The 24,240-nt window shown below is 48.7% G+C and overlaps 2 protein-coding genes across 2 annotated transcripts; both read right to left on the minus strand.

Annotated features, from left to right (window-relative positions):
* Window positions 1-1,595: 1,595 nt before the first annotated feature.
* Window positions 1,596-9,561, minus strand: Ddx56 (DEAD-box helicase 56). Its single transcript, XM_052734454.1, has 14 exons — window positions 8,541-9,561; window positions 8,299-8,460; window positions 7,490-7,650; window positions 7,176-7,346; window positions 6,971-7,061; window positions 6,250-6,494; window positions 5,232-5,351; window positions 4,605-4,718; window positions 4,414-4,508; window positions 3,795-3,868; window positions 3,588-3,677; window positions 2,774-2,879; window positions 2,173-2,246; window positions 1,596-1,873 (listed from the first exon to the last, which is right to left on the minus strand). The coding sequence occupies exons 1-14, from the start codon at window positions 8,598-8,600 to the stop codon at window positions 1,796-1,798; spliced, it is 1,641 nt and encodes a 546-aa protein (XP_052590414.1). The 5' UTR covers window positions 8,601-9,561; the 3' UTR covers window positions 1,596-1,795.
* A 1,921-nt stretch (window positions 9,562-11,482) lies between these two features.
* On the minus strand, window positions 11,483-15,885 carry Tmed4 (transmembrane p24 trafficking protein 4). The gene is made up of 5 exons (XM_052734456.1): window positions 15,697-15,885; window positions 15,421-15,521; window positions 15,128-15,253; window positions 14,763-14,909; window positions 11,483-13,020 (listed from the first exon to the last, which is right to left on the minus strand). The coding sequence occupies exons 1-5, from the start codon at window positions 15,854-15,856 to the stop codon at window positions 12,871-12,873; spliced, it is 684 nt and encodes a 227-aa protein (XP_052590416.1). The 5' UTR covers window positions 15,857-15,885; the 3' UTR covers window positions 11,483-12,870.
* Window positions 15,886-24,240: the final 8,355 nt, after the last annotated feature.

A 24,240-nucleotide genomic window follows, 5' to 3' on the forward strand; every position in this document is an offset into this window, starting at 1 on the left:
AACTAAAGTGAGAGGATCATAGAAGCCACAGGAAAATGTATCCTGTTAAGAGCAGACATGGACGCAACATTCAACTTAGTGCACTCAGCTGTCCAGGGCTGTCAACAAAGCAGGATGGGAAAGGCCAGGAGTTGCTCTTTTTGTGCATGATGGTACATGCTATTTTGCATGCAGAGGCCACAAGTTGAGGCCAGAGTCTTCCTCTATTGCTTTCCAGCTTATTGAGATCAGGCCTTTCACTGAACCCAGAGCTTGCTGTTTCAGCTACTGTCTAGCCAGAAGCTCCAAGGATCATTCGCTCTCCCCGCCTACAAGGCCCACAACAGAGCTGCAGATGCAGACCGCCATACCCAGCTTTTACATGGATGCTAAGGGCACACACTCAGGCCCTCGCTACTTGCACAGCAAGCATGCTATCCAGGAAATCACCTTTCCAGCCCCCAGAGTTGTTCTTTGTCTCCAGCTCTAAGGACTTTTTCTCAGTTCAACTGGACATGACTGTACAAACACTGTGGGCATCGAGGCTCTGGAATACATCTACCCACTGACAATTCCTGTCGCTTTGTAGAAACCACAAACTCAGATCCTGTCACTTACACCACACACCCTAACGATAGCCAAAGCCTCACTTTAGATTTGACACTTTTCTCTTCTCCATTGTCTCCTCCCACCACAGCCTAGCCTAATGATGCCCAACAGGCAAGCGACAAGCAGACAATCATAGAGTGACACTGTAGTACAGGGGGCACACAGGATGCTGGGCGAGCTGAGAAGCACTTCCTCTGAGTGCTCCTGTAGCCAGTGCTGTTAGGACACGGGGGAAGGGCGGTTGTGGTGGTATGAAAGAAAGTGACCCCCATGGGAGTGGCACTATTAGGAGGTGTGGCCTTGTGGGAGGAAGTGTGCCCCTGTGGGGGTGGGCTTTGAGGTCTCCTATGCTCAAGCTACACCCAATGTCATAGTTCACTTCTGGTTGTCTGTGAATAATTCTCAGCTCCTCCAGCACTATGTCTGCCTGCTCGCAGCCATGTCCCACCATGATGATAATGGACTAAACTTCGGCAAATGAAAACCACCCCAAATAAATGTCTTCCTTTATAAGAGTTGCTGTGGTCATGGTGTCTCTTCACAGTAATAGAAACCCTAAAACAGGTGTCATGTGTGTGCATTCATTATACTACCACTCATATAACTGAAACAGACAAGAATTATCACACATCTTTCATCCAGGAAGGGAAGCCGGCTGCTTTGGATCCCAGGGCTCAGTGACTTTTCCCTCTGAATGTGAACACGAATGTGCTGGTGAGATCCAGGGGCTTGTGGTCAGGAATGCCCTGACCTGGGAACACAAGCCCATCTATCAGCTGATCTGGATCAACAGAGCTACAGGAACTAGATACAGGGCTCTGGGTCAGCCATGGCCCAACACTGGACCAGCAGCATCAGGACAGGCTTCTCATGGCTTCCACAGCTGACCTCTGCTGGCTAATCGTGGTACTACATGCAGCAGCAAAGCCAGACAATACCACCTTTGGAAAGTTTGTCAACTCTGGAAACTTGGGAAAGCAGTCTCTTCGAAAGGCCAGAGGCTCACAGCCTGGGCAGCCAGAATCTTTATTCTGTTAAGCAGCAGGATGGCAGCCCAGCAGTACCAAGGAGATGGGGTGCCCAAGGCTGCTGCTTCAAAGTACAGTCTGTCCAGACAGTGAGCATCAGAGTGTGCCCACAGAGTGGGAAGCCCACTCACTCCATCCAGGTCAGGATGCCAATTCAGTGTCCTCAGGCCCAGGCCATCTCAGGAGGGCTTTGCTGTGAGTTTGGGTTTCTTTCCCCTGTGCCTGAAGTCGCGCAGTGGGTTCTGGGTCTTCACCTTCTACAGGGGCAGAGTCACAAGTTAGTTGTGAGAAACAGTCAGATGGTCCCAACAGAGTGGACAGTGCCGGCATCTGGCAAGACCCCCGTGCCACAGGCCAGAGACTAGTAGCTGCTGCAGACAATGTGAGGGAGGCCAGCTACGGTCAGAAACAGAGCCTTCGGGCAGCTGTGCGAAACCACAAGCCCACACCCTATCCCTGGGAGTCCTATCCCTCCCTCAGGCAAGGCAGCTGCTGAAGATGAAGGGCAAGGAGGGAAGGAACCCCGCTACTGTCCCAAGACTCCCAGGAGACATACCTTAGCCTTCCTACAGGGGGGCAGCTTTCTCCGTTTCTTTCGAGGATGCACAAGGCCACGAAGAGCAGCAGGAACTGGAAGAGATGCTGGGCCTTAGCGCAGCCTCACCCCTGCTTCTAAACTCCAGTTACAGTCCCTCTACCCCAAGAGACCTGGCCTCCAGCACTGTCCCATTCCCTTCTCAGTGCTACCCTACACCTGCAGCACAATCTCCAGTCCTGACCCAAGAAACAGTTCCAGCCAGGCAGTGGTGGCGCACACCTTTAATCCTGGCACTCAGGAGGCACTGACAGGCGGATCCCTAAGTTCAAGGCCAACTTGGTCTACAGAGTGAGTTCCAGGACAGCCAGGATTACACAGGGAGTATCAACAATCCAGAGAGAAGAAAGAGGGAAGGGAGGGGAGGGTTGGGGAAGGGAGGAGAGTCTACATGAGATAGTACATGTCAGCACAGTTCATGTTCACACATGCTGTGCTGATGGGTCTCTAGATCCTCTCACGTGCAAGAAGCTTTCCCAACACCAAGCACAGGGGCTGGCAGAAGATGGCCAAAAAAAGGCAGGCCATTTCCTCCAGTCTCCTCATCCTCAGCAACACTCACCCAAGTAGTCAGGGACATTGCCCAGATGAGGTTTTACCACCGCAGGGTGCAAGGGCAGATCATGGCGTAGCAGCTGGAGGTCCCTGGGATTGTCTTCAAAGTATGTCTGACAGGCAGAGAGAGCTCAAAGTTTAAGAGGCACAAAAAGTGACATCACGAAGTTTGTCTACCACTCTGCTCTTCACCCTCCTGGACAGCCAGGGCCTAGCACGAACCAGGACGGACTTCTCATGGTTTGCACAGCTGACCTCTGCTGGCCAAGTAAGGCACTGCATGCTGCAGCAATGCCAAATTATCACCACCTCCTGGAAATCTGTCAACTCTGGAATGTTTGCAACACCGGGCAGCTAGATTCTAGTTCTTCTGAGTCCCAGCCACGGGTACAAGGACATGCCCTGCACAAGGACATCCTTCGCTATGACACAAACAACAACACTCTGAATCACAGATGAGATTCCTCATCACACCAAGAGCCTCTTCACTCCTTCCAGTGTCTGTGTAACATCCAGGTATGGCCGGTACACTCTAAGGCCCCTGGTGTGGACCCACGACGGGGCTTCCATCTTTGGCTCCCTGGTAGTGTTGCGATGAATGTGCATGAATGCACACCCCAACCCCACGTATCTCACTTGTGTCTAATGCCAAGTGCCCGTCATGAAGTGTGCCGCCCCCCCCCCCCTCCCAGCAGACCAGCTGTCTTTCAGCTGGCTTCTTGTTTCCCTGCCAAAGGCCAGCACACTGCCCAGCTCTCTGCTTCTCACTCCCCAGAGCTTGGCCAGCCCTCAAAAAGGACAGCTCCCAAGCTTGCCCTCACCTTGAGCTTCTCTGAGTGCAGAAGCTCCTCCTTGATCTCCTTCAATCTCGCCTCTCGAATGGCCTGTTTGGTCACTGAGCGCATGGCATCCTGTGGGCAGACCAGGGTCAGACAGCCTTACACCCGAGTGTTCAGCAACAGGGTACAATCCCTGGGTCACAGCCCATTCCACAACCACCCCCTTGCCCACCCTAGTGTTGAGCTTACCCTGCAGCGATAGCGAAAGCTTTCGATCTCCTCCATGTGGAACTGGTAAGGAAGCAGGATGGGAGCCTCGCCCTCTGGGGAGAAGGCAGCAGTGAGGCTGAGGGCAGGGCCGTGGAAGGCCTTCCCTGGCAGCCTGCTGCTCCTCTTTCCTGAAGAAGGCTATCCCCTGAGACGACTCAGCCTCACTACACTTGGGTCTAAGAGCAGTTCCCAAGATGCTTTGGTCAAGGGTGTGTCCTTGAGCCCCGTGTGCCATCACAGCCTCAGACTCACAACCCACCATGTACATGCCTGATGCCTGCAGAGGCCAAAAGAGGGTGCTGGAGCTACAGACAGCTATGAACTACCAAGTGGATGCTAGGGACTGAACCTAAGTCCTCTGAAGGAGCAGCAAGTACCCTTAACCACTGATCCATTCCTTGATTTAAAAGTAGCAACAACAAAAGAGTCTTGATATATATCCCAGGCTAGCCTCAAAGTGTCAATCATCATGTCTCACTCCCCCATGCTCTTCAATGACAGGGGTGCATCAACATACTAGGTACTGTGGTAGGTTTCAAGGTGTGATGGGAGAAGCCTGGCTTCTCGAGACCCAAGAGCATGGAGCAAGGGCTCTTACCTCCACTGAGAAGCGACTCAATCTTTCCCAAGGAAGACTGTTCCGTGGGCAGCACAAAGGTCAGAACTATGCCTGGGTTGTTGGCTCGAGCTGTCCTACAATGGGAGGGGATCAAACATGCATCACTGGCCTGTCCACATCACCCCAACTCCTTCAGCATGCCCTGGCTCACCACAGTGCCATCCTCCTACCTGCCAGCTCGATGAACATAGGCTTCTGGAGTGGGAGGAAGATCGAAGTTGAGTACGGCAGACACGTGGTGGAAGTCTATGCCCCGGGCCACACCTGACTCTGGATCTGAGGCCCTGGGGAAACAGCCCAATGTCAGCCAGATCCTTACCCTCTGGAAAGGCATTCTCAAGTTCAGTCTCTAAACTACTTTGTAAGCAAAGCTCAATTACCTCAGGGCCAAACCCTTGCCCTGACCTCAGTTCTGGGCAGTAGCAGAACACAATGACCCACAAACCACCCCTGCGACCCTGAACTCTTCAAGCAGGCAACACCTAGAGAGTGTCCCCTTGCCCCCAGAAACATGTTCTCTGCATATCACAGTCACATGCCCGGGGCCGACTGGACCATCTCCCCTGTAAGTCAGCTCACGTCACCCCTTGCCCAGCCTGACCCTGTGCTGAACGTGCAAGCAGAGCCCCGACCACCTTCTCTACTTCTCCATGTCTGTCCAGGGAGCTAAGCAAGGCCCACAGGACTCCCTGGTATAACCGTCCAGAGTGTCGGCTCTATGCACTTTGGCTTTAGCCTGACAAATGCAGAGACGGGCCTCTTGGGGGGATGCTGATAAAAGAGAACTGTGGACTTACTTGTCTCCTTTGGACCCTCGGCCTCGCCGCTTGCCTTTGACTGGGGGTCCCAGGATTTCAGCATCTGTTGCTATGACACAATCATAGAAGCCTTGGTTGAACTGTGAGATGATGTGGCACCTGCAGTCGGAGAGGAACGGTCAGCCTGCGGCACAAGGGGCCCCTCCCGGCCCTAGCGTCATCCTAACCACCACCCTCTCCCACTTTGTCCTCTTGAATCTCCTTTATCATCTTCAGGCCTGGGCCTCAACTTCCTCAGTTGGAAACGGAGTAACGGGCTCAGTGGTTAAATTCACTGGCTGCTCTCCCAGAGGATCCACGCTCTATTCCCAGTACCAATATGGTGGCTAATGAGTTGTCTGTAACTCCAATTTTAAGAGCTCCAGCACCCTCTTCTGGCATCCACAGGCGTCAGGCATAAATACGTAAGTACACGCAAGCAAAACACCCATGCATATAAAAAATAAAAATAAATAATTTCTTCCCCTAAATGGAGCACCAGTAAGTATTTCAGGGTTGTGAGAAATACTCATCAGGTATGTTGAGAGTCTGAGCCCCAGCAAGTGCTTAAAAAACAGGAACAAAGCCGGGCAGTGGTGGCACATGCCTTTAATCCTAGCACTTGGGAGGCAGAGGCAGGTGGATCTCTATGAGTTTGGGGCCAGCCTGATCTACAGAGCAAGTTCCAGGACAACCAAGGTTACATAGAGAAACCCTATCTCAAGAAAAAAAAGAGAGAGAAAGAAACAAGAACACGGGGCTGGGTGTAGCACTCAGCGGCTGAGCGCTTGTCCAGTATGAACAGGCTCTGGGTTCACTCCCTAGCACTGCAAAGGGAGGAGAGGGGAGAAGCTGTGTGAGCTGGCCCATCGCTTTAATTCCAGCACTTGGAAAACTGAGGCAGGAGGATTGAAATTCAAGGCCAGCCTTAACTCTTACAAAAAGAAAAGAATGAACTGGGTTTTCCTTCCATGTTTCTTCTCAGCTTCTCTTCACCAAGACACAGACCGGAACAAACCTGGAGCGCAGCGGGAGTTCTCCATTGAGCACGCAGGAGGGGATGCTGAACTGTTCCAGGAAAAGACGGAGCCGGTAACCCCTCTCTAGAGTGTTGACAAAGAGCAAGGCTTTGCCCCGAATCAGTGACAGCTTGAGCAGGGTATAGAGCAGCAAGAATTTGTCTTCTTCAGTCTCACAGACCACCTGAAACTGCTGCAGCTGGTCTGGCCCCGGCAGCTGCGACTCCTGCAACTTGAGGGTAACCTAAAAGATACACCTGTGATCAGGAAAGAACGGGAAGAGGCACCACGCTATGGCCACTGCCTCGCCAACCAAAGCACCCACATTAGTGCAGAGCAGACAGTGAGCCATCACCCCATCTCCCCCACACACACCCTACCCCTAGGGTCGTACCTAAGAACTCAAAGCACCCTAACTATTGTGGTACACAGAAACTATACATATATACTATACATGTATACTATACATATGTACACTATACATATATATACTATACATACAGCATCAGTGCACACAACAAAGAGAAACAGAGACAGCATGCAGCACGGAAGGCCTACAAGATGGTTCTGAAGACTGCAATATATACAAGAGAACTCTGATCTTAGAATTTTGGCTCCCCTTGAGGACACAGTGACCCCAGGTAAGCCTTCTAGGCAAAGCATAGTTTGGACTGGGGTGTCCCCGGCTCCAGCTCCAAAGGCTCCCTCAGCACCCCTTACCGGGTTATGTAGCACCAGCTCCTTCAGAGCTTGTACGTCCTCGTTGAAAGTGGCCGACATGAGGAAGGCCTGGTAAATCCGGGGCAAGTGACTGGAGGAAAAACCAGGACAAACAGGACGTGGTCAGGCTCGAGTCCCACCCACCCCACTCCAAGTCTGGACTCACGGAGGGCCCCACTAGGCGCCACTTCCGTCTCTTCCTTACCAGAGAAGACTCTTGAGCTCGTCTTCAAAGCCAAAGGAAAAAAGAAGGTCAGCCTCGTCTACCACCAGCAGCTCCAGGGAGTCACGGAGCTCCAAGCCGTCCCGCTGTAAGTGGTTTAATACTCGGGACGGTGTCCCCACCACCACATCTGGCTTCTCCATCAACACAGCTCTGCAGGCGGCAAGTTACAGGGAGCACGGATTTAGCCTCCAGAACCTCACTCTGGCAGACCTGCCTTCTCTCGCTGTTCACAAAAACCAAAGCCACATCTTTGCATAGCTCCGTTCCTTTAGAACCCGGCAGCTTTCACCTACCTCTGAGCAGCTGTGTCTTCAGCAGCTGAGACATTAGCCACTCGCACATCCCGGGCACAATAGGCAGCCAGCTGCTGGATCATGGACTGGGCCTGCCGGGCCAGCTCCTTAGTAGGAACAAGGACAAGGCCTCTCACAGCCTGTTCCATTACAGGACCTGTCTGTAAAAGCATGAATTAAAGACTGTTAAAAGTACTGGGCGGCGGTGATGCACACCTTTAATCCCAGCACTCGGGAGGCAGAGACAGGTGGATCTCTGTGAGTTCAAGGCCAGCCTGGTCTACAGAGCGAGATCCAGGACAGGCACCAAAACTACACAGAGAAACCCTGTCTCGAAACCTCCCCACCTCCGCCCCCAAAAAGTACTGGGTCCACCTGATGCTTTTCTCCACCTCTTCCGAACTGTGGGGACCGTACAATACAATGACTTAGCTATGTTCTGATAAACTCTTAATCCTGCCCACCTCAAAACACTGAAGGGAGAGCTTTCACGAGCACTGAAATTTGAAAATAACTTGGTGCATGTCGGAAATTAACACAGACTAGGCATGGAGCTGATGTGTATTCTCTAGATAAAAAACGGTTTACTCAAGATTACAACACGGCCGGTGGTGGTGGCAGCAAGGCCTGGGTAGAGAGCCAGGTAACCTGAACTCGAGCTCTGAGCTTATGCTGCAAATGGACCTGGTTCTCTCTAGCCCGCCAAACACGAGCAAGGGAGCAAGAGAAACCTTTGCACAGAGGGACCCTTCCCTCCCCAGGCTTCTGGGGCTTCCTTCCTCGTGCCCACCGCCCCTCTCGCTACCTACCGCCTTCTTGTGCAGAAGCAACTGCAGCATCGGAAGAGCATAAGCTGCAGTCTTCCCGGAGCCTGTGCGGGCGCGGGCCAGGAGGTCCTTCCCCTCCAGTGCCAGAGGTATGGCCTTCTCCTGGATCAGCGTCGGTCGCGACCAGCCCAAGTCGGCGACAGCCTAAGAAGGGAGAGGACGCGGCTCAGGCGGCGCCGAGTGCGGCGCCACGCCGGGTCCCAGCTCCACAACCGTCCCCATACCTGCAGGAGCCGGGGATCCAGCCCCATGTGTTCAAACCCCAGCGCTTCTTGGTCCTCCATGGCGTGCTTCCGTGCTGACAGTGCGCACGCGTAAGGGCGGGACAAACTAGCAACTAATCAGTTCCGGAGGAGCCGTCACTTCCGGGAAGTTCTTCCGCGTGGGAATCCGTGTTGTAGCAAATCTGTGCTGCTGTGCCGTGCGCAGGCGCAGAGGCGGTCTCTGAGCGCCTCTGAGTCTTGGGTGTGTGGCCCCCGGCGCCCCAACCTTCCCTGACGCACAGAGTGGCGGGGCAGGACCTGGCCTGCTAAATTATGGTTAGGATCCGACCGCTTTTCGGCTGAGGAGGAGGGGCAAGGCCGCCACTTCGGCGTATGTGCAGAGGAGTTATAGGTCTGTGGGTAACCAGTGTGCGGAGACTCTGACCGGGCTGCAATCACGACACGGAGTGTTAACTATTAAGACAAATGTTAAGCCCAGCAGTGGTAGCGCACGCCGTTTAATCCAGCAGCTGGGGGGCAGAGGCAGGCGGATCGCTGAGTTCGAAGCTAGCCTTGGTCTACAGAGTGAGTTCCAGGACAGGCAGAGCTACACAGAAAAAACTGTGTCAAAAAACCAAACCCAGCTGCTATGAAGACTCTGGCGGATCCTGCCATACGTCCTGCTGTCTTTCACAGCTCGCAGAAGTGCTAAGTTGACCGGACCCCTTCCTGGGACCTCACTTTCCCAGAAAACCAAAACCAGAAGGGCTGCAGTCAGACAGTGTTACCACATGCCAGCTAGGCCCATTCTTCCAGAATCCCTTTCCCTGGGATGTTCTTGGGACCTTTTTATTCTGTTGTTCTGAAGCAGGCTCTCATTGTTTAGCTGGAATTTGGCAGGTAGACCAGGCTGGGTGGGATTAAAACTGCACCACCACGCCCGACATCATTGGAACCTCTTAAACACTTTCTAAAGCCAAAAATACAACAAACTGTGTCTCCGAGTGCAGTTAGGCGATGTCAGCCCAGGTCGGAGCACCTCCCCTGAACCACCTTCATCACGAGAGAACTTAGAACAACTCTGCTCCCTCCCTTCCTTCACCTTGCCACTGTCAGGCTCTTTAATAAACTGCTTGCCCGAAGGTCACCTAGCCTGGACTCAAACCTAACAGTTTATTGTTTTAAACCATCTGGTAATTATCGTTAGGGCAATAATAGAAGAGATTGCTGGTGTCTTATTATAGTGACGGTCTATTAAGAAAGAAAAAGCACTCCTGGTAACAGGAGTGGGCTGAGCTGAAGGGAAGACCAACAGAGGGTCTTTAAAAGCAGGAAACCGGCTCAGTGTAGAACTCCTCCCCAGCATGCATGGTGCCTTAGGTTCAGTTCTCAACCAGCAGCAAAGAGGAAAAGTGGAAGGCCAAGCCGAAGGGACACTTAAGATGGGTCTAGAAGCCTAACTGCAAAGCTAGTCTCTGGCACCCGTGATTACAGTGGGCTCATCCTGATGACCTACACCAGTGGTTCTCAACCTTCCTAATGCTGGACCCTTGAATACAGTTCCTCATGTAGTGATGACCCCAACCATGAAATTATTTTCGTTGCTATGTCATAACTCTAATTCTGCTACTCTTACAAATTGTAATGTACATATCTTTTTTCTGATGGTCTTAGGCAACACCTGTAAAAGGGTTGAGGATGGCATTCATACATTTCAGGGGTTAGAATAGAGATGCATTGGGGGTAGTCATTCTCCTGCTCACCATACTCCTCATATACAAGCCTGCATCTGGCAGTACTTGAGTGCTGCCAGAAATCTGTTAAGTCTCCAAGGTGGAGTTGAAACGAATCAGCAGGAGAAACCCTGCTTGTGCACGGGTGTGTGTGCTCCAGTGTGTTCACTGTTGGACAAGCACACACACCAACGCCTGGCCTTTTCTAGCCTCTTACTCTCTCAGGTCCAGTGTCTGCTCTGCTGGCTATAATTCTTGAGACATCAACACAGCAGAAACGTATCTCTTCTCAAGAGCCTCACACTACAAGTCCAAACATCTAAGTTACTTAAAGGACATCTTATTTCTGGGCATGTTGACACACACTTACAATCCCAACAGTTGGAAGGCAGGGCTAAGAGGAACTTGACTTAAAGACCAACACAAGTGCTACCTCAAGGCTTTCCCAAAAAATATGAAGGCATTCTCTTTCTGTGCATGGTGGCACAGGCCTTTACTCCCAGCACTCCAGTGGCAGAGGCAGGTGGATTTCTGTGAATTCAAGGCCACCGTGGTGTATACCAAGGCTACATATACTCTGTCTCTAAAACTAAACAACTCTCTTAATATCTAACTTCTCATACTAATTTTTATATTTGTTTTTTGTTTTTCGAGATAGGATTTCTCTGTGTAGCCTTGGCTGTCTTGGAACTAGCTCTGTAGAGCAGGCCTGAATTCAGAGATCCACCTGCCTCTGCCTCCCAAGTGCTGGGATCAAAGGCATGTACCACCATCACCCGGCTTCTCATACGGATCCTAAACTGAAGAAAACTGCAAAACTATTTTTTGAGTACCAGAGGGATTTTCCTGGTGGTTAAGTGGCCATCCAGAATTAGAAATAGGAAATAGGAGGGGGCTGGAGAGATGGCTCAGAGGTTAAGAGCACTGGCTGTTCTTCCAGAGGTCCTGAGTTCAATTCCCAGCAACCACATGGTGGCTCACAACCATCTGTAATGACATCTGGTGCCCTCTTCTGGCCTGTAGTCATACATGCTGTATACATAATAAATAAATAAATCTTTAAAAAATAAATAAATAAAAATAAAAAAGAAATAGGAAATAGGAGGGATATGTAGGACTTTTCCTTTTTTTTTTCCTTCCTCTTTGCAAACAAAAAAATTGCATATATTTTAAGTGTAAAACAGGTTCATATACAGTAGAGTACACAGAAATAAGGGGAGAGTTTGGGTCTATAAGTCAGAAAAAGAAATTTAATAAATATTCCAAATAAATATATAATAAAACTGTGAAGTAAACTATCAAGAATGGGCAGCTACTGGCATGAGGTTTCTACAGAAGTGGGTAAGGAAAGTGCTGTTTATGATTCAGGGGCTAAGAAGCCAATGTCCTTGCTTTGTCAGTTGCACAATGACCTCTTACCTACTAGGGTAACCTTTCAGAATGGGTAAGCCATCAACCCATCCACTCCCAGGCCAAGCTGCAGCATGAGTGCCCACTGAAGTCTACCCCATTTTTTCTATAAAGGCAAGCAGTCTAGGTCAGTAATCTTACTTTTTTTTTTTTTTTTTTTTTTTTTTGCCTCACCTCTGCCCACAACCTATTATTTTATATCAAACATAGCTACTATGTTTTATTTCATTGGAAAAAAAAGAATCTGTATCCAGAACCAAAATCTGGTTCCCTTGAAGAAAATATTTCTGTCAGGTGTGGTGGCACATGTCTTTTTAATCACAGCAGTTGGTAGGCAGACACGGGTGGATCTGAGGCTAGTCTAGACCACATAGGGAGCTCCAGGCCAGCCAGAGCAACAGAGCGAGACTGTCTCCAAAACAAAAAAAGAACCCACGAAACACTATCCATTGCTTACGTGAAAGCTGAGGGAGAGTGCCTGCTCTGAGTCACTGTCACTCTTTCCCGACTCTGTGACCCTGTGGGATTGGACTCACATGCAATCAAGAGAGCTCTTCTTGGCCTTCTAAGATGGACTTAAGAGTAACTACCGTACCCGCTTTCTGGCCCCAGACTGCTGAAAGTCTGAGCACTGCAGGGAAGTTATTCAAAATGTGTGAGTAAGTACAACGCATAAGGTCTGGATTAGTGTTTTTGGCTTGTTACAGGCAGTGATGATTCAACCAGGAAGGAAAATATATAATTTATCCAAAAATAGTTCTAAAATATAGAAAAACATCTCAATCCTTCAGGGCCAAGAACTGCCCCTTATTTACATTCACAAAGACTTGAGAGAACTCAGGACTGACCCAGGAACATGAGGCAGGGTCTCCTCCACAGGGCATGCCAGTTGCCTACTACGCAAGCAGACAAACAGAAGTGCATTTGGACATCTCTTCAAAAACAGAGGAACACCAGAGGCAAAAGAAATGACTTGATCTTGGGTTAATTCCAATGTCTCCCAAACCCTAAGGCAGATTTGGAAAGCTCGGGCCAATGCCTGTTTCTTGGAGGGTCAAAAGGTAGCTGATCTCAATGGCTTACTGCCACGATACCAATGTGACACATTATTTTTTCATTTTTCCTCCTCAAAAGCCAGGTGGACAGGGACTAGGTGGGGAGATTATCAAATAATTGAGGTAAAAGGGAAAGGTTATACAGCAAGAGCCCTACACCAGCTTCTTGGCCTCAAAAAAGCTCTTGAGGTGACGCATCTGCCAGATTCCAGTGAGGATGAGGATGACAGTCTGGGCGATGGACCACCACAGGACCCTCTGGTTAGTGCTCTCACTGGTCAGACGGAAGCGTTCTTCACGATACTGCATGGGACAGTGAACAAAGGATTAGAATGGACAGGAAAACACAGTCTGCTATTATAAGGTCCCTCTGTGTGTATGACTGCAGACTCCCAGACCAAATGTCTCTGGAATACCACCTGGAATTATTCCATTAGGTGGCTAGTCCCCCCACTGAGACTGTCCCTAGGAAGGAAAGTGAGGTCCCTTTACAACCATCTCTGCTAGGACTAAAATAATGCTTCTACAATAAGAGCCAGTGGAAAAGAAGCAAGCAATTGCAATTTTTAGATTGTACACTATCCTCTCTAGACCAGTTCATAAAATTTAGAAATAACTATCCAAAGCAAGATGGGGGTCTCTATATACAACAGACTATTATTCAACCCTAAAAGGAGAGCTCTGCAGCTGGATGTGGTGGTGCACAACTTTAATCCCAGCACTCGGGAGGCAGAGGCAGGCGGATCTGAGTTCGAGGCCAGCCTGGTCTATAGAGCGAGTTCCAGAACAGCCGGGACTACACAGAGAAACCCTGTCTCACAGAGGGGCAGGGGTCGGGGGATAGCTCTATAGGCTAGAAAGATGACCAGTGGTTAAGAGCTCACACTGCTCCTACTCTTCTTGTAGAGGACCTATCTCAGGTTGGTCACAACCACCTGCAGCTCTAGCTCCAGAGGATCTGATACCCTCTTCTGAACTCAGGGGACACCTGTACTACACATACATAAACCATACATACACATACATACATACACACACACACACACACACACACACACACACACACACACACAATTGATAAGAAAACAAATCTTTAAGTGGGGGCATGATGGAGTTCAGAGCCCTTATCTAGCCTATATGATATTCAATTTCTATCACTGCAAAAATAAATAAATAAATGTGAAAAACAGAGTTCTGACACACTATGAGACAGATGAACCCTGGACACATTGTGATAAATGAACTAAGACAGTCTCGAAAGGATTCCACTTAGTTGAGTTACAGTGGTCAAGACCATAGGCAAGAAAGCACAACCACAACATGGGAAGTAAGTGGGGGGTCAGTGTTTAACACTAATCAGGATCACAGACAAAAAATCAAAACCGCAACTAGGGAAGTGGAGTGCTTGATGGGCTCACATTCTCTGGGAAGGCGAAGGTTAGGCAGATAGAAGGTAGATATGGTTGCAACACAATATGAATCTACTTAATGCCACAGTATTATACACTTAGAAACAGCTAAAATGCTAAGTTTTATATGTATTTCAAAACAATAAAAAACAAAAACAATACTAAAGGGTCCACAGCCACACCACCCTGAACCCTTGAGATCTGATCTCAGAAGCTAAGCAGGGCCAGGCATGGATGGAAAATTCTGGATGGTGAAGTATATGTATATATAATATATATATATTATATATATATATGATCAATACATAATACATTGTATATATATGTGTGTATATGTGCACGCACGCACACATATAAATGTATGATAGAGTGAAAGTGTGGCTCAGTGGTAGAGATCTTGACTAACATTGAGGTGAGGCCCTGGGTTCAACCCTCAGCACTGCAGACATACACATAAAGTGTCCAAAACGCAAAAAAAAAAAAAAAAAAAAAACCTCACCTGCGTAGCCTGATACCTCCCAATTCATTCTCTGAAAATCTTAACTCGAAGGTAGGGAAGGCCCCAAGCAGAAACATTGCACGGTGGGTTCAAAGGTCAATCGCAACCTCCAAGTGCAAAGAGACCCACGCCCTTACCCTCTGATAATCCTGCTCCTTCTGGATCTGTTCCACCTGATCAAGCAACTGGCGAGCTCGAAGCTGCAGCTCTGTTAGCTTATCCTTAGCAGCAATCTCAGGGTAGTTGTTGGCATGCTCCCCAACCTGGATGTCCAGGTGGACACGCTACAAGGAAACAGGAATGAATGACTGGGTGCCGCCCACCGTCTGGGACTGTTATGGAGTCTGTTCTTGTCTCTGGCTGAGGTAGCAGGGCACCTGTTTTCCCCAGTTGTGACTGTGCCCACCCGCTCCGCCAAAAGGTCAAAATTAAAAGAAAAAGAAAGTTGGCAATACATCAACTTTGGAATAAAGTGGAAAAAACCTAAGCCTGAGTCTCTTACCAGTTTGCCTCCAGCGAAGAGAGCCATCCTGGTGGAGTTGGAGTGCAAACAAATCTGATGGTCACCGGGTGTGTGGGAAGTGAATGTGAAGCGGCCCTCGGAGCCATATTGCCGGGACAGTACCACCTGCAATATGCATCGGGCCCCAACTTTACAACAACGACCTCTCAAAATGCAAGACCTGATTGATACCTAGGGACCTTTGCTCAGGACCAAGGCAGTACTTTACATCCCACGAGGACATTAATGGGCAGCTGACACCCGCTAGAGCCTTCCGGGGGCGGGGGACTTACCTTGCTGTCCGGGTCCTTCACTTCGACATGCATGCCCAAGCCAGGGGTCGAGGGCAGGAAGACCTCCTTCTGCTTGTCCCACATCTGGGTTCGATAGTTGCCTGCGGGGCAGACACACAGTCACGACCGGGCCCCCAACAAGCGGCCCCGGGGCGCTGGACAGGGGACCTGGCGCCCTCAAGGCACCCTCAGCCTGGGGGCGAGCTGACAGGGGAGGAGGGGCGCTTCCGAGGGCCAGGCGAAAACAAAGGGCCTCTCCACCCTCAGCCCCCTGACCGATGACCATGGTCTCGTCGGGTATTTCCTCGATGAAGCAACGTTTCTCAGTCTCGCCGATGTGGAAATAGAGCCCATGGGCACCCGCAGCACACACAGTAAGCACCAGCAGCGCCAATCGCACCATCGCCTGTAGACGCTCGACCCCGACACCTGCCATCGCGCCTCAACTCCGCGCATGCGCAGGCTTGCTCACTGCTCGACGCTTGCGCATCGGTACGAAAGCGGAAGTGCGCCTGCGCGGTGTTGCGGGTCCTCCGCTCTTTTACCCGGCTCTGTCCATCCCGCGCAATCCCAAACCCTAGTTTTGCAGTGCTCTGCGCCTGCGCACCTCCTAGCGTAACCACACAGAGGTGAAACGCCTGTGCTTGGATGCTGCCCAAGGCTACGGTCCCTAGTCGTTGAGCTAAGTGCCCTTGCTATGCACCGCTCTGCGCCTGCGCACCGTTACACGGGGGCATAAGAGCTGTTTCCAAGTAGGGTGCTAGGCGACCTTGTGAATTTGGACACAGAGGTAAAGCGCCTGCGCGTGGATGCTGCCCAAGGCTACGGTCCCTGGTCGTTGAGCTAAGTGCCCTTGCTGTGCACCGCTCTGCGCCTGCGCACCGTACACGGGGGGGGGGGGGGGGGGGCGCATAAGAGCTGTTTCCATGTAGGGTGCTAGGCGACCTTGTGAGTTTGGACTCGCCAATAGTGAGATGGTTATCCCCTAACCGAGGCCTGAACAGCCTGAGTTCTTCTTGTCCTCAGTGCCGGAAGCAAAGTAAACCATTCTCATGAGCATCCTACAGAAGAAACACATTTGTGTCATTTCACAATTGCAGGACTTGTTGAGTGACAATAAATTCACAAGTTAGTCAGCTTCATTGACTACAATTCCCGTAGTATCAATTTGGCAAGCGCTTGAGTTTTTTGTTTACATATATTTGAACAGGGCCCCAAGTATCCGAGGTTGGCCTGGACTTTGCTACGTAGCTTAGAAGCTGTGATCCTCCTGCCGCCACCTTCTGAGAGCGCGTCACCGCACCTGGTGTTGCTAAGCAGCTGAACATGGAGCTTCCTGCATGCTGGCCAAGCACTCTATCCCCCCCCCCCCAGCTGCCCCCAACACAAACAAAGGTTCTTTTATTCCAATCTTAATTACTAATTCTATCTCTCAGGTCACACATTATATACATCATAACAGTGATTATGTCTATGTATATGTTATAACATCAGTTGTCAACTTGACACATCTGGGAAAGGAACATCAATTGAGAATTGGACTGGCTTATGGGTTTGTCTATGGGGCATTTTCTTGGTTATTAGTTGGTGAAGGAGAACCTAGCCCACTGTGGGTGGTAGCATCCCTGGGCAGGTGGTCCTGGGTTGTATAAGGCTTTTATTTTCCATGGTTTCTGCCTCAGTTTCTGCTTCCAAGTTTCTGCCTTAGATTCCTGCCCTACCTTCCCTCGGTGATGGACCATAACCCATAAACCAAATAAACCCTTTCCTCCCAAGTTGCTTTGGGTCGCAGTGTTTACCACAGCAACAGAAAGCAAATTAGAACAGTATGTGTGTGTGTGTGTGTGTGTGTGTGTGTGTGTGTGTGTGTGTGTTAAAGAAGGGCTATAAGCTGGGCGTGGTGGTGCATGCCTTTAATCTTAGCACACAAGAGGCAGAGGCAGGTGGATCTCTGTGAGTTCAAGGTCAGCCTGGTCTACAGAGCAAGTCCCAGGACAGCTAGAGCTGTTACACAGAGAAACCCTGTCTCAAAAAATGAAAAAAGAGGAGGAGGAGGAGGAGGAGGAGGAGGAGGAGGAGAAGAAGAAGAGGAGGAGGAGGAAGAGGAGGGGGAGGAAAGAGTAAAAAAGGATGCATCAGAGGCCAAGGAGTTCAAAGAGGTCTTCTTAGTGGAAGGCAGAAGCATGGAGCCCACACCAATACAGAGCTACTGAGTAGTTCTGTTAGGTTAACTGAACCAGGCACGGAGCTGTTGGAGCCCTTTAGAGCTGGGAGTCATAGAGTTGAGCCAGGCAGAAGTGAAATGTGGGATCACAGGACCATAGAGACAAAGTTCAGGACCAGGTCCAGATGGACCAAGAAAATGAACTATTGGCAGAGACCTAGTTGAGCTGAACCCTGGGGAACACTGAGGAGTCCCTTGACTGCAAATCCCTTGAACTACACTTCTATAACAAGATGGCAGGTCAGGAGTGTTCCTCTTTATGGGGTTCAGGTGAGGATATTGGACCCTGGCTCAGTCTGCTATGTTTGGTAAGTTCTTAGGCTTTGTTTTCTGATACTGTTTTAACACACCAGTACATTCATATGATCCCAATCTACTTTGGTATGTTTATAGATAGTACTTTATAAGTGTTTATTGGTCTGTTTCATGGGTAGTACTAGGCAGGTGGTGGTGTTTATGTGCACAGTGAGGTACAGAGTCATTATTATTTCTACAGTTACATTCAAGACAGGGCCAAACATCTGTAAAATGGAGTGACTTGGGGCAAGTTACAGTCCAGAATCCACAGTTTTACACAATATGGAGTAACTTAGAGCAGGGCACAGCCTGCTCTATTAAGTGCCTCCAAAATCTCTCTAAATTCCAAGATAGCTCCAGTTTAGGATCCCTTCATAAGAAACTAGCAATTTGAAGGCTGGAGAGATGGCTGAGCAGTTAAGAGCACTGGCAGCTCTTCCAGAGGTCCTGAGTTCAATTCCCAGCAACGACTTGGTGGCTCACAACCATCTATAATGAAATCTGGTGCCCTCTTCTGGTGAGCAGACATACATGCAGGCAGAACACTGTATAATAAATAAATTAAAAGAAAGAAAGAGCCGGGCGGTGGTAGCGCACGCCTTTAATCCCAGCACTCGGGAGGCAGAGCCAGGCGGATCTCTGTGAGTTCGAGGCCAGCCTGGGCTACCAAGTGAGTTCCAGGAAAGGCACAAAGCTACACAGAGAAACCCTGTCTCGAAAAACCAAAAAAAAAAAAAAAAAGAAAGAAAGAAAGAAAGAAAGAAAGAAAGAAACCAGCAATTGGAGCCAGATGTGGTAGCACACACCTTCAATCTCAGAACTCTCAAGGCAGAAGCAGGAGGATCTCTGTGAGTTGAAGCCAGCCTGGTCCACATATTGGGCTCCAGGTCTATATAGAAAGATCCTGTCTCAAAAACAAAAACAAAAACAAAAACAGGGGCTGGAGAGATGGCTCAGTGGTTAAGAGCACTGGCTGCTCTTCCAGAGGTCCTGAGTTCAATTCCCAGCAACTACATGATGGTTTACAACCATCTGTAATGAGATCTGGTGCCCTCTGCTGGCCTGCAGGGATGCAGGCAGAACACTGTATGCATAATAAATAAACATTTAAAAAACAAAACAAAACAAAAAGCAAAAACAAGACACCTGCTAGGCTGGGCACGGTGGAAAGAAGCGAGCAAGTATGAGGAAGAGAGATGGGAGAGAAAGAAGCAAGGAAATAATGTCATGGAGAGATGGGAAAGAAAGAGGGTTGCTGCTGTGAGGACGAGCCTCCAGCCGCTCGGGGTTGAGGGGAGTCTGGGAACTAATCATTCAACTTGACTTTTCTTTCTTTCTTTCTTTCTTTCTTTCTTTCTTTTCTTTTCTTTTCTTTTCTTTTTTTGTTTTGTCTGCCTCCCAAGTGCTGGGATTAAAGGCGTGTGCCACCTCCACCCAGCTCAACTTGACTTTTCTATCTGAGGGATTAAAACTTAATTCTCTGGGGCCAGCGAAAAAGGGAAACACACACACATACACACCATAGGAGCCTGCTCCCGCCTTTTGAAGGGTTCTTAGGTAGAGGAGTGAGGAATTAAGAAATGATAGATAGAAATAGAGACCTAGCCAAGGAGAAGAAAGAAACACAGGATAGCTTCAGGAGGGCCTGGGTCAATACCCAACAGCTTCGTCTTTTATTGAAAAGGGGTTTTTAGCCAGGCAGTGGTGGGGCACACCTTATAACCCCAGCACTCGGGAGACAGAGCCAGGCAGATCTCTGTGAGTTCAAGGCCAGCCTGGTCTACAGAGCAAGATCCAGGACAGGCACCAAAACTATCCAGAGAAACCCTGTCCCGAAAACACCCCCCCCCAAAAAAAAGGGCTTTTTATAATATGCTAAGGGGAGAGGCAAAAGACCTCCCCCTTGCAAGGTCAAAGCACACCCTACAGCCAAGTGTAGATCTTTCCAAACACCTGGTAAACATGCCTGTGGCCAAATCATCCATTATGCAGTCCTGCTGGGTAAAGCAAGCTCAGATTCTCTGACTCTGAGTAATAGATAGCCTCTATGGGCTCCCACAACACACACACACACACACACACACACACACACACACACACACCCCTTCAACATGTCAGGATCTCACCTAGGGTGCTGATGAATGGCAAGCCTTCAGCAGGTCAGAGAAACTGAAGAGGAGATGCAGACACACACACACACACACACACACACACACACACACACCTTCAACATGTCAGGATCTCACCTAGGGTGCTGATGAATGGCAAGCCTTCAGCAGGTCAGAGAAACTGAAGAGGAGATGCAGAGCAGGCCAACTACTGGACAGACAGACACATGAGGACTTTTCTGAGGGCCCAGACTTGGTTCTTCATTTTATTATTCTTACTGTTGCTTGTTCTGCTCCACTTCTTTTCTGTTCTGTTTTTCTACCTTGGTGTTTCCCTTCTTTCTCTCTTGGTGTCGTCCTTCTAGCTAACTTTATTTTTTCTTACACCTTATATATCCCAGCAAAATCTTTCAAGCACTATAAAAATTATAGTGTGGTTACATTCTATTTTAAGTGAATGATTATAATAAATACAGCTTAAAAAAACATGTTTCCCATTTCCCTTACATAATTGAACATCTCACATACTATAGATGAAAAACAAATCATCCCAAGAACCCACATATATTCATACCCAAGCAACTTGTTATAGATTAACAGAGTATAGGGAAGCAAGGTATTTTTCGCAGCCAGTTCTTTTACTGGCAGGCTGTATTTTTTTGGTTACAAAGAAAGGATCAATCACTTTATAACTTATCTCAAAAGGTATTCTTATAAGGAGTCTTAGAAGAATCACACAACTAAACATTTATGTATGAAAAACAATCAGTCACCTATATTTTAAACCCTCAGGGTGCATACCCATTTGTCAACAGTTTTTTTTTTATATATCAGGAAGCTAAGGGCAGAAACGGGTATAAGGAATTAATCATCATCTTTGATCACCAACCAATCCTATCAAGAAAGGCACGTCAGCTAGTAATAGTTGGGTTGCTTTGTCCTTGTTCCTTGACCTCACCCAGTTCCTCACTCAGCTACGTGCCTTTCTAAACTTGAGATTGTTTCCTTGGGTTTTTCACCTCAAAGCTATTCACAAAAACGTCTTAATCTAACCTTAAGTTATTTTTTAAAGCTTTGTTTCAGCTATGATGCACACTGAAACCTGTGAACATATCTCTCAATATTAAGATTAAAAGAACTTGAACTAGCTGGGCTTCTAAGGACTCAGTTGTTTTTCTTAATCATTAACCTAAACCACAGTCTATACGGCTCCTCAAGAGAAACTAGCTGTGTGACATGTCCTTGTTCTTATTTTCTGTCCTCTGCAGGCCCTGCTTTATCAGGGGCGGGAGCAACACCGTATCTTGCTTTGAACTATATTAGTTTTTCTACTAAGCTAACCTCTCTCATAATCAATTACTATGTTTATTAAAGACCCTCAATCATCAAAATCCTATTTAAACTAACACTATTATTGTATAAAATTATTGCTTCAGTTAAATAGTACAGTTTAGGAGGATATAATCTTCATAATAATCCACAGGTAAAAATGCCCAGTAGAACAGGATATTTCCATGAGATAATCACACCACATTGCGGGCAGTAGGGATCTCCCCACACCCATTCACACCATGCCAGATAGCAGAGAAAAATGCCAATGGCAAATATGTAAAGACACAGCAGTAGCAAGAGACATTCTGGGGCCAAAACCCTCGGGGCCTTGCCTATCATCAGTGCCTTGCATGCTGGTGGGCAGATCCCCTGAAGTCAGTTACCACCTGCTGCTCCTCAGCACTATGAGGAGAGGTGGAACTGGAGGCACTTCAGCAATGAGAAACACCCTGATGTGAGATCTCAATACAGGCACCTGAGACCTGGTGACGTCTGGGCCCCTGCTGCAGCTGAGGGCCATGTCTGGGTTTATCCTGATGAAGCTGGGGTCTGTGTTGATGTCAGTAGCCCGTACTATCACTGAAGACTATGAGGATGTCTAGGGTCTGAACTGCAACCAAAAGCCATATTGATGTCTGAAGGGCCCCCTGAGCTGGCTCCACTCCCCCTGCCTCACCAGCTACCACATGGTACCAGTGGTGAAGTGGACTTGGGAGAACCAGCCGGGCCCCTTGCCTGCTCACACACTTGGGAGAGCGGCCCCGCCCCTCGCCCGGGCAGAGTAGGAGAGCTGGCCCTGGAGGCATGAGTGCAGAAGAGCCAGACCTGACCGCATGGCCCCATCCCTTGCCCAGGTGGTGCGGGAGGGCTGGCCCCAGAGGTGTGGACATGGGGAGTGGGATAGCTGGCCCTAACTCTCACCTGGCCCTAGGGGGAACCAGCTATGGTAGCCTGGATGCAGGAAAGCTGGTAAACTGACCAACTCAACCACCACCCAGGCCCTGATCCAGGCCTTCGAGTTGTCCCACCCTAACATCTTCCCCATCTAGGACTAGCTGGAGGGTGTGAAGGGGCTGGCCCTGGGTCTCCATAACTACAGGATCTGCCCAACCTCCTCCACCACACACACACATTCAGGAAAGAGCAGGATATCTAAGAGTCTGTATGAGGGTCCAGTATTGATGTTGTAGCAGAAACTAGAGGCCTTGAACTACCCTAAGGACTCATTACATTACAATGAACATTCACAAGTAAAGCTGTTTGGACTGACTGGGCAAAAGGGTATACGGCATGACACACCAAAACTTCCAATGCCACTACAACAAACGAATATATGATGGAGATGTGGGGAAGACAGAGGAATGGAATGGTACATGCACAGAGTACTGCAGTTGATAGAGCAGCAAATTGTTGACCAGAAGGGTCAATGAGATTTGTTTGTTTGTTTGTTAACTTTTGAGGGGTAGGCTAAAAGGGTGTAGGGCAGATATTGAAGGACCAGGAAATGAGTGGGATTGGGATACATGATGTGAAACATTCAAAAATTCAATTTAAAAAGTTATGTTAAGGGCTGGAGAGATGGCTCAGAGGTTAAGAGCACTGACTGCACTGACTGCTCTCCCAAAGTTCCTGAGTTCAATTCCCAGCAACCACATGGTGGCTCACAACCATCTGTAACGAGATCTGGTGCCCTCTTCTGGCCTGCAGTCATGCATGCTGTATACATAATAAATAAATAAATCTTTTTAAAAAAGTTGTGTTAAAAAAACAAAAACAAAAGAAAAAGAGGGGAAAAAGAAACTAGCAATTTGGACTTGGGCTTAAAATCTTTTGACTTTTAGATCTAAGTATCTGACTCAAACCTTGTCTGCTGGACTGAACAATAAAAAAACAACGTAGCCAACATTAAAAGCAATCTGGTAGGCTGGGTATGGTGGCATATATAGTTAATTCCAGTATTTGGGGAGCAGACACAGCAGACTTCTGTGATTTTGAGGCCAGCCTGATCTACATAAGCAGTTCCAGGACAACATACACCCTGTCTACTTCCCCAGAATCTACAGTGAAGAGAGAAACCCAACCTCCTCTTGGGGGCTGCAAAAATATAATAGAGATTCAGCTGTATATTAAAGCTATACCTAGAAATTTCAAGGCATTTTTCTAGAGGAAGCCATTTATCATGGAATATTTGGTGTTATTTAGCTTTTGATATTTCAGCTGTCTTCTGCTATGAAATTCTTGTGGGCCAACATACTACTGGACCATTTTGGCAAACAGCTAAGCTTCTCAGCCTCTGATCCACTAGGTACTAACACCCCTACAGGGCCTAGGAGACAAGCAGGCAGTAGATGTATAGCTTTGTTTCTTATGCAAATGAAGCTCAGTCCATCCCTTGCCTTCAGGCCTAGTGGCATTCTAGAGCAATTAACTCAGAACAAAGGAGGTTTTTGCATATTGAGGTAGAGTGAAAGGTGGGACAGGACTCCTGGCAAGACAGAAACAGGTGGTCAGAGAGAAAAGAAGACAGAGATTCTGTAGAGGGTAAGGCAGATCTCTTGTAGAGTTTTCTCAGAGCCAGGAGTAGGGACCTAGGAAGGAGAGATGGAGGACAAATGTCTAGATTTAAAAGGGTGAAAGAGGGGCTGGAGAGATGGCATAGTGGTTAAGAGTACTTGGCACTCAGCGGGCAGTCATGGCACACACCTTTAATCCCAGCACTTGGGAGTCAGAAGCAGGTAGAACTCTGAGTTTGAGGCCAGCCTGGTCTACAGAGCTGGTTACAGGACAGCCAGGGCTACACAGAGATACCCTGTCTCAAAACAAAACAAAACAAAAAAAAGAAAGATTATATCTCAAAGC

Source organism: Peromyscus californicus, unplaced genomic scaffold (genome assembly GCF_007827085.1).
Source record: "Peromyscus californicus insignis strain IS unplaced genomic scaffold, ASM782708v3 Scaffold_13__1_contigs__length_99412109, whole genome shotgun sequence".
In the NCBI taxonomy this organism is placed as follows: domain Eukaryota; kingdom Metazoa; phylum Chordata; class Mammalia; order Rodentia; family Cricetidae; genus Peromyscus; species Peromyscus californicus.

Coding starts and splice junctions, on each gene's coding strand:
- Ddx56 (XM_052734454.1), bottom strand. CDS start 8,600: ATGGAGGACCAAGAAGCGCTGGGGTTTGAACACATGGGGCTGGATCCC. Junction 4,509..4,604: donor TATGTTCATCGAGCTGGCAG/GTAGGAGGATGG, acceptor CTCCCATTGTAG/GACAGCTCGAGCCAACAACC. Junction 2,247..2,773: donor CAATGTCCCTGACTACTTGG/GTGAGTGTTGCT, acceptor CATCTCTTCCAG/TTCCTGCTGCTCTTCGTGGC.
- Tmed4 (XM_052734456.1), bottom strand. CDS start 15,856: ATGGCAGGTGTCGGGGTCGAGCGTCTACAGGCGATGGTGCGATTGGCG. Junction 15,522..15,696: donor CGACGAGACCATGGTCATCG/GTCAGGGGGCTG, acceptor TCTGCCCCGCAG/GCAACTATCGAACCCAGATG. Junction 14,910..15,127: donor TCTTCGCTGGAGGCAAACTG/GTAAGAGACTCA, acceptor GTTTCCTTGTAG/CGTGTCCACCTGGACATCCA.